The sequence below is a fragment of the Haliaeetus leucocephalus genome, unplaced genomic scaffold, assembly GCF_000737465.1.
Source record: "Haliaeetus leucocephalus isolate CR32 unplaced genomic scaffold, Haliaeetus_leucocephalus-4.0 Scaffold317, whole genome shotgun sequence".
Lineage (NCBI taxonomy): Eukaryota > Metazoa > Chordata > Aves > Accipitriformes > Accipitridae > Haliaeetus > Haliaeetus leucocephalus.
This window is the reverse complement of record NW_010972753.1, coordinates 2,702,511-2,711,844: the sequence shown is the minus strand read 5'-3', so window position 1 is coordinate 2,711,844 and position 9,334 is coordinate 2,702,511. Positions and strand designations below refer to the sequence as shown.

Sequence of the window (9,334 nt, the reverse complement as noted above, 5' to 3'; positions counted from 1 at the left end):
GGCCCGGCCCGGGAGCGCGGCCCCGGTTTCCCCCGCTTCCCCTTTGAAAGCAGGGCCTTGTCACTCGGTTGACGGTAGCGAAGTTGTTACCCGCGACTGATCTTCGATTATTTATATATTTTCTTTTTTCCTCCACGCTTCAGCTAAAACCATTCTCAAGTCCGTGGCCGCCGTACGTACCCCGGGCGTTTTGTCTTTGACCCTCACAAGCTGTTCGTTTTACTCTTGTTGCAGCAGCATAATGTCTTCTTTTTTTTTTTTTCCTTTTAAAAAATCACTTCAGAATCGCGTGCCGGCTCCGTGCTGCACTAAAAAACCGCGCACAAACACCGCGTTCGTAATTTAGAATGATTTCTTGGGTACAGCAGCGCGGAGCTGCGAGTTAGCGGTGTGTCGGGGTTTGGATTCCCACCGTCGTGACTGTCCTCTCGATCGTCTCCCTTTATTGCATGTAGGTTTTCAGCGAAATCGGTGAAAAGAAGTGAACGTGCGTGATCTGGGCTTAAGTCAGGTAATTCTCTCAAAGGTCTTTGCCTCTGATAAGAAGAGCCCCGGGTCCCTTCAGGCTAAAACAAAGTTCTGTTTCAGTCATATCGTTGTCATGACTACTGGAGAAGCCAGGAGGGTTTTAAAAAAATTGGTGACGCTTGATTCTTGACATGCATTCCCTTTTGTACCTTTTTTGTTTGTCAAATATTTATAATATATCAATGTATTGATATTCTGAGCAGCCCATGCTTGCTGTACTCGTCGTAACTTTTTTTTTTTTGTAATTTCACATTGGAACAATTGCTGGAATTCTTATGTAAGGATTTTACCTCAGAATTGTTGAGAATTGCATAAGTAATACTGAATTGTCATTAAAGGGGTTATGTATGACCCTGTGGGTTTAAGTACTGTGCATAATATTACTGCTTCTATACAACTGTTGAGGTTAGGCGGGTATCAGTGCTTCAGGCCAGCCTGACTTTTTGCCCCTAAGAGCAAAAGGGGGAGGTGGCTTCTTGTCCTTGATATTTGTGCTTCAGGGAACAGGAGTGCTCAAGAGTTTGGGTTTTGGGGTTTTTTTTTTAGTTGGGGTTGAGAGATAGAGGAAGAATGGAAAAAGGAGAGAAAAATGAAGCAGCTTCATACATTAGGACAAAGATCAGCCTTCACAAAAGTATGAGTAAAGACTTTTTTTCCTTTTGTTCTTCCTTTCCCCAGTTGTGACAGGGTGACAATAACGGTAACAAGTGAGCTGAGAAACCACAGACAAGAGGAAAAAAAGGCAAAAGTTCTAGTTAATCTTCAGCTCTTTGTTCCCTGGGTTGTATTGAGAACTAATAAGGGATTTATTCATCCCAGGGGCATTTTTTAGTTAAGAATTTTGAGAAAGACAGTAAAGCAAGACAAAAGAAGATGAAGTATGATGGTCTTTTCCCCTCCAACTTCCAGATAGAATTTGCTTATGAGTGATCCGGTGTCTACAGATCAAGTTGAAGTCCTCGGCTAGAGAAAGGAATAAACTTGGTATCTTTTTTTACTTAAATGCAGAGCATTGCCTAGAGAAAAGGATGTCAGCTCTACTCTTTTGGTATCAACTGAATAGCTGTAAGATGAGCAGACTGAAGGCACGGCTCAATCAAACTGTTTCACTAAACCAGTTGGTTTAGTAATGGGTGGTTAATATGGAATTAAGAACTGAAATCCTAAAGTGGATTTTGGAAACAGAAAATAGGATGGTTAATCTTTCATACTACCAAATAAACCTTTTAGTGTGCGTGTATATACGTTGCTTTAGTACCAGTTGTATCTGTCCCGTAAACTTAGCTGATGTAGAGGACTGTTGCGGCATAGCTTTGACAGCACATTTAAGGAGAGATTCATCGTGCACTTTTAGTGGTTAATTTCATTTTGTTTAAAATGTAAATATGAAACCTTCAGAAAATGTCTGAACTTCAGTATTTTGATAATATGAACAGTTGACGTTTTCAGTCTGAGTAGTTCTGTGATCACTGATACCTGTGAAACCAAGGTGCTTCCATTCTTGTGCTCTGCTGTTTGCGTCTTTATATAAAAATCTCAAATATTTAAAGTATTTGGATTTACTATTTCTGCTGGCCACATTTAGCACCGTTGACATTGTTTGGAAATATTTTTCAGAATGAAAATGCATTTAGATTTTTGCCTTTTCAGTGACAGAACAGTTTTGCAGTGAAAACAGGAAAGATTGAGGAAATAGATTCTACAGCTATTAATGGTTAGTGCCGTTCATGTTTTTATCTTGGCTGATGAAAATATGTGAAAAGTCTTTGTTTAAGCAAACGCTATTAAAGATTATTCCTGTCTTTCCTTGGCTGTGAAACAGCCGGTCCAGTCGTTGTGGTGTTTCATTATAGTGCTGTGATAACGAGTCCATAAATTCAAATAAGGAAAAACTTCCATTTTAAGCAAGTTTTTCCATACCTTGTGATCCATCAGATCCCTTACCTTTTCTGAAAAGCAATCCTATGACCTAGTTCTTGTGTGCTGTTCTTCTATATGTAAATGAACATTTTCAGGAAGTTTGACAACTATATAGTCTAATTTTGAGTTTGAGGAGTCTTGGTTACATTTAATAAATATTCCATCTGCAAAGCAGTGGAAGAAATTTAAGCTGCAGATGCTGCTCTGTATACGATAAGCATGTAGTCTGGATAATTTTAAAGCTATTTTCTAGCAGTTCTGCAACAGACAGAAACAAGGCTTCAGAGTAATTGTCCTGTGGCTAAGTCAGTTGTCATCATAACAGGGTGAAGGTTGTATTGGTTTGACCAAGGCTTCGGTTTCACAAGCAGCTAGGTCTGTGTAATGTACCCTTACTATTTCTGAAAAGGAAGAGGGCTTGCTGCCTTCTCCTTTTTCATCCCCTCTTCCCTGGCCACACAGTTCCTCTGGTGCTTGTCAGGCTGTTTCATGGATGGGTTCAACTTACTAAGCCCGCACAAAGCTCTCCGCTTCTTTTTCAGGATTAATCTTTTGCCAGATTGGCGAGGTGAATTGCCTCGCGGTGGAAGCATCCGGCCACCAAAGCTAGGGCAAGGTGAGCAGCAGGACTTCTGGGAACCAATGGCGCGAGCAGAGCCAGCCCTCTCCAGTTTGGTGGCCGCAGGCTGTTAGATCCACTCACGCTGTAACCTGATACAACAAAACACAGGCTGTTGTAACTCTGCACATGTTTATCTGGGCAGTAAATGTGAGACGCTGAAAGGTTTCCCATCTGAACTGCCATTTCCTGAGTTAAACGTTGCTGTTCCTAAGGATGTGCACTTGTTGGAAAATGCTTTCTGTGCATTCTTGATTTGCTATGCATCTAAGATTTTTATCTGGTTTTTAAGTTAAAGAAGTCTCTCCTGTTAAGAAACACATTTTAGCCTAGGTCCTGAATATAGGAAGGATTATATCTACGTTACTCGTGGTGGTTGTGTTGTGTGACTGGATTGAATCTGAAGTATTCAAAAACAGTCAAGATCTGTCACAATGCACTGTAATTCATGTTTCTCACAGAAAAGTAGGAGACATTCCTAAAGTTCTTAGAAAGCAGTGGTTATGTTCTGATACTTTCAACTGTAGGTCTCTTTCCTGCCCCAAATCTAGGTGCAGACAATAACTAGAAATAAAACGCTGAACTTCTTGGTACTAACTATGGAAAAATGGAGGTGTTGCATACATTCACAAAGTTGTTAAAAATACGAATATAATGTTGTTAGTATCTATACTGAGAAAGCTAATGAAAATTATGTTTCAAGTGAGAGAAAACCAAAGATCTTTTTGTGAGATGAAAACTGATGCAATTAGCATTTGTCTGCTGTCTCCTTTAGCCTTAGGCTTTTCCAAATACCATCTGAATAATTTAGGTGTTAGCATTTATGAGTGTCTGAGAGCATTAGCTTGTGTACCACTGACTCCCTTTTCCCCTAACTTGTAAGCATCTTAATGTATCACTTATATACGGGGACATAAACATTGTCTACATGGATGTGTTCAAACATGTTGCCTTTTTGTTTGTACTTAACGATTTACATGTCTTCCTATAATGTTTCTAGGTAATTCGGCTGGGGGCCACCCCTGTTAGCCTGAGCTTGCTCTCTGTCCAGGTTTATGCTTCCTCTTCAGAGAAGGACACTTCCAAAAAGGAGTTGCTGAAAATTGAGGAGGTAAGTGTGGTTAGAGCCCAGGTGCTCTTCTATCTGTAGGGAAATACCTACAGAATTCTGAAAGACATTGTGTTTTGATGTGTGAAAGCATTTAGGTACATCTCTTCACCTTTTGTATTCTTGCCTTTAAACTTTCTTCTCAATTTTCAGTAACAGAGATATTGATATGGTTTTGCTTCTTTTAACTGAGGGTTGCATTTGATGCCCTCCGCTTGATAGTGTCAGGCTTGCTTGTGTGTAAGATCCTTTTCCTACATCAAAGCCTTCTTTTCGTCATTTGGAAATTACCTTTTCATGTTTGTAGATTTACTTGTGGTCATATTTCAAATCCACAGGAATATTTTCTTTGCTTTTTATCTAGGTAACACCACCTATTTTTTATTACAAGTCCTGTTGGCAAATTCTAATAAAACTTCATTTATGTTCTCCAGTAAAATGGAAAGAAAAACTTTTGATTTGCTAAAAATATTCTCTTTTTTACAGGCAAAATTCTTGTCTGGCAGTGCTTTGAATCCAATGTAGTAGCCTACAGAATTTTATCAGTTTTCCCTTCTTTAAAGCATTCAGACCTAAGCAACAACAAGTACAATAAGTAGTGATAATAAACCCCTGTTACTTTATTGTTTCTCTAAGATGTTACAGATGTCTTGGTTATATCACAAGTAGAGCTTTAAAACATCCTGTCAAACTGTAGACTCACCAGCATTGTTGCATAGGCTTTCAACAGCCTCCAACATTAAAAAAAATAAATAAATTGTAGTTCATAACTCAATACAGCTTTATATCCATGTGAGTTTGTAGTTGTTTAAAACTTTTAAGTACTTCAGCTTGCTAAAGTGGTGTTACACCAGCAGTGAAACTGAATGAAACTTGTTTGTATACTTAAGTCTTTTGGATGTATCTGCATGGGCATCTGCATAGTATGAGAGGATCAATAGTTGAAGCAGTCTCCTGGCTTCACCCCAGTGAAGTAACCTTAGCTTGGGCCATCGCGTGCCCTATACCACCACTGGCATGAGTCAGTAATGAGGCAGGAGTTTGAAGTTACACATGTGCTGAATAATTGGCTTGCCCATCAGCTTCAGCAAAGCAGAATGTGCAAGCTGTGGAGTTTTGGCTGCCTTTCTTACCATTCACAGAGTATGTTAGTTTGGATCTCTACTGTCAGCTGTCTAGTTTCATAAAATGTATGGGAATTTCCTTATCTCTGAGAGTTATGTCCATGTGCCAGATGTGGCTGTTGGGTTGTCTAACAGGATCAAAGTTAAACTGATTGTGACTATGATTGCCAGAGATGACCAGATTGGCTAGGGAAATAAGACTTTAAATGCTTGTCTTCCAAAGTATTATGGGAAATCCAGCTGCACAAGTTATCGAATCATTTGACAAATTCTATGTCATTATAGATTTTGTTATGGTTAGCAGCTTTTTTGATTATGAGAGAGATACAGTTGTTTTCCAACTTACCTTGAAAAGAGGGCTAGCTACATTTCGATGCAACAACACATGTAAACATCAGTTTATAATAACTACGAAATGTAGTATAAATGTGGTATAAAATAAAAGGTCTTTATACTGAACATCAGTGTAGCATATAAAGTGCTATGAATTTTAATAGGTTTTGTTTTGATCTAAACTTTGCTGTTCATCTTCAACAGTATAGACTTTGGTCTTTTTTTTTGGAATAAGAATGGAATTTAATGAGATACAATTTTAAATATGTTTAGGTAATTGTAATAAATATGTTGTGATGCTAAACCCTAAATACGGTGTTTTAGTATTTATTATGTGAAGATGCCCATTGCTCTTCAGGTGGATGTTACAATTCCTATTTGCTAAGCCCCATGGTGCTATTAATGCTGTCAGTTGCTGATGTGGTTAATGACTGCAACATTGGGATGCCATACCATTTTCCTGCTCAGTAACAAACAGACAAATTTGTATCGGATGTTACCTTTGTTAGAAGCTACTTAGACTCTTTAATGATGGCTTGTGCAAATATAGAAAATGATCGATTGTGATTTCAGAGTTCTAGTACATTTAGTATGTTAACTGGGAACCAGAAGTGCTGATTAAGACCAGAAACATTTTTCACAATTAATGTTTTGTGTTCTTATTGAACTAGTTTAATTTTAATTTATAACCTGTGACTTGGATCGTATAGCAGCTATGGATGAATTGCACAGCAATTAGAAGTCATCTTCATCATAGCATATAATTAAACTTTGCTCATAATGGTTGTCTCACAGCTGTGCCTGAATTTTTATTATGCATTGTTTATGCAGTAAGCACCGTGTTAGGTATTCTCTGGTTAGACTGTTCATGCCCTGAAGACCTACTTACACAATTACACCTTTGTTTTTAACCTCTTGTTTGCTAATATTCACAGCTGTCACTCTACTCCTCTCCAGCTCGTGAGACTAAATATGTGGAGAATCCACAAACCCAATTGGAAGAGGGGGTTTCGCGTTTACGTCATGTTATGGAGCCATATACAGCCTGGTGTCAGGTATAATGGTTTTATATCACATCTGGTTGTGGTTCAGTGATAAGGGTTGAGCTAGGATATTTTTTTTTTAGAGTCAGAATTAATAGATAGCAGCAAAGTAAAAGTTGATAGCTGTACAAGCATTTTTCCAAAATGTTACGTTACTTAAAATTTTCCACAGTTCTGGTTGTAATATTTACCCCCTCCTCACACAAAATCAGTTGTTTCTTTCTACTAATTTGCTGAACTAAACCCCTGCTTCTTTGCATTTTGTATCCCTCCAAAAGAATTAAAAGAAAATTAACTAAAGCTTAGAATTGTTATCTGAAATAAACGTTAAGTTTAAAGATACCTAGGGATACCTTGATGTAGTACTGTCCTGTCACTGAGGAAGACAGGAGAGTGATTTAATTTGTGTTCTCCATGCTCAAGGAGAAGGCCTTAAATTATCAAGCAGTGCATTTTGGAGCAGCAATACTGAGTTGTCCGCACCACAACTGTGACAAAACACAGCTTTGCAGAAAATAAATCCGTATTTGCTGAACTGGAATGTTGAGGGAAGGAATGCGGCTCTCTGGAAGGGAGAAAATCCCAGGCCACTAGTAGTGGCAAACCTCACCCCCAAACCTTACCCCGAAACTTTCTTAGATATTTTATTAGGTAGCATTTTTATACTAAACAGTCATTAAATACAAAAATAGTCTTTGGAACGTAGAGGAGAACCAAGATCTTTGTAATCAAGCCCTGAATTATTGATAGTGGATTGCAGAGTTATATGATAGCTTTCTTGCTCCTTCCTGACCCAGCGAACGTTGAGGCTTACTTTTGAAGCAAGGGCATCCTTGTCATCTGGTTGCCTCTTCGCAACTTTAGGTGATTTTCTGCTTTGCACTCTGGCTGTTGTGAATCCTTTTGTTAAGCTGCAGGCTGGTTTTCCAGTTCTCCATAGAAAGCCAGGCTGTTCAGATCAGACTGTCCTTTCTGCCTAGAAGTTCTGTGTTGTGGTACTAACCTTTAACAGTACTGAAGCATTTTTTCAGAAATACTGAGGGTTACTCAGTCTAGTGATGTGTTTCTAAAGTGCCACCAGCAGGAGTACTGACTTCAGTTTTGAAGGAGAAGGGGGATTTTCCACAGTATAGTTAGAGCTCTGACCTCCTGAATGCATGGGTTCTGTTTGGTTGCCTGCAGTAACTGTAAATTTGAGATGAAGTTAGTGGCCCAGTTGGACTGACTGCAGGTAAGCCTTGAACAGTGCTTTATGTCTCACTGGCTTGTTGTCTTCGTATTTGCTTTATTTTTTTTGTCTGAGTGATGATCATTTAAATAAGATGTGCTTTTCTGCTCACACACAACAAGCCATTTCCTGGCAGTGGTTTACTGACTCATTTTATGAAGTGGGCATGTAAACTTTATGGGTTTGGGGTCATCTTGCTTGCTAAACTGTAGTCAGAGATGGTTTTGGTTTTACACCGCCCCCACGCCCTGCTATGTTAAAGAAGATAACATTTTAGGTGCATCTCAGTTGTCTTTAAAATTAAAAACATAACCCAGGATAATGAGAATAAAATTGGTTAAGTTCGTATATCCATTTTACTTTTTAAAAATTGTTTGCTTAGCTGTAGTGGAAAGTCAGTTCAAAACACAGATGTAGAAATGAGTCAGTTATGTGTGAGCTGTGACAGCAGATCAGACTTAGTCTCTGGGGTCTTTAGAGCGTGTGTTTTGTGCTTTTTCCTTGGCTTTTAATAAGACCAACATCCATTTATGTTGTGTGTCACATGCTAACACACATTTTTTTCATGACAAGGTTTTTTTAATTTGTTTTTGGGGTTTTGTTTTTTTTAAGTCACTCTTGCCATTGAGGAAATGAAAGTTCTAAAGATATTATTCCCCATGAAGTATCCTAAACAAATAGTTTCACTTCTGCACAGATACAGCTCAAGTGGTATTGCGAGACCATTCTCTGCTTTAGCTTTGGGCATACATGTTTATGAATTTGTTCCCTAATTGATAGACAGCCTTACACTGTCTCTCTGAAGGATTATTAGCATAATAACAATTAGCACGATTGCTCTTTACTGAGATTTTTTTTTTTTCTACTTTGATAAAAGGCAGTGTGAATTCTTTTACTTCCTGCATATTTTCAATCTGAGAAAAAAATATAGAACTAGTTTGTGGGGTTGATGCAGTGCTCTTTGATGATTTACTTTGGACATTGTATGGACATCTCATTTTCAAGTCACTTCAAAAATGCAGTTTTGTTAGCCTGAGATAGTCTCTTGGAAAGTGGAATTTATCACCTTGCAGAATGGGTCATATACCCCTGTGAAGTGCTAGGAAGGAGTTTATTACAGTGTTGTACTTCCTTTCTTTGCATAAACCCAAATATTTTTGGGATACCTACCTACACTGAGAAACCTGAGATAATCCTGAGTTTCAGCTACCTGATCAGGAACTCAATGAAATACTGAAGTTCTCTTCTGTGTGTTGAGGTATTATATTTCATCTGTGTCCAATGACTGCTTTGAGAAAAAGCTGTACGTTATGCCAAACATAAGGCTGAGCAAGCATAGCCCTGTAACTGAAGGGTGGAAATAGGAATAAAAAAGTTTTTTAGGGACCCAACACTGTTTTTTTAATTTCTTTTTTCTCCAACACCCCCCCC

General features: G+C 38.5%; 1 protein-coding gene across 9 annotated transcripts in view; it reads left to right on the top strand.

Annotated features, from left to right (window-relative positions):
• APOO (apolipoprotein O) overlaps positions 1 to 9,334 on the top strand; it is a 47,626-nt gene that overhangs the window by 282 nt on the left and 38,010 nt on the right. For all 9 annotated transcript variants that reach the window (XR_774587.1, XR_774588.1, XR_774592.1 and 6 more), the window contains exons 2-3: positions 4,068 to 4,178; positions 6,568 to 6,687. Coding sequence is in view for 2 of the 9 variants with exons in the window: in XM_010571295.1 (XP_010569597.1) it covers positions 4,068 to 4,178; positions 6,568 to 6,687 (231 nt within the window). In the remaining 7 variants the exon portion in view is untranslated. The remainder of the gene's footprint in view (positions 1 to 4,067; positions 4,179 to 6,567; positions 6,688 to 9,334) is intronic.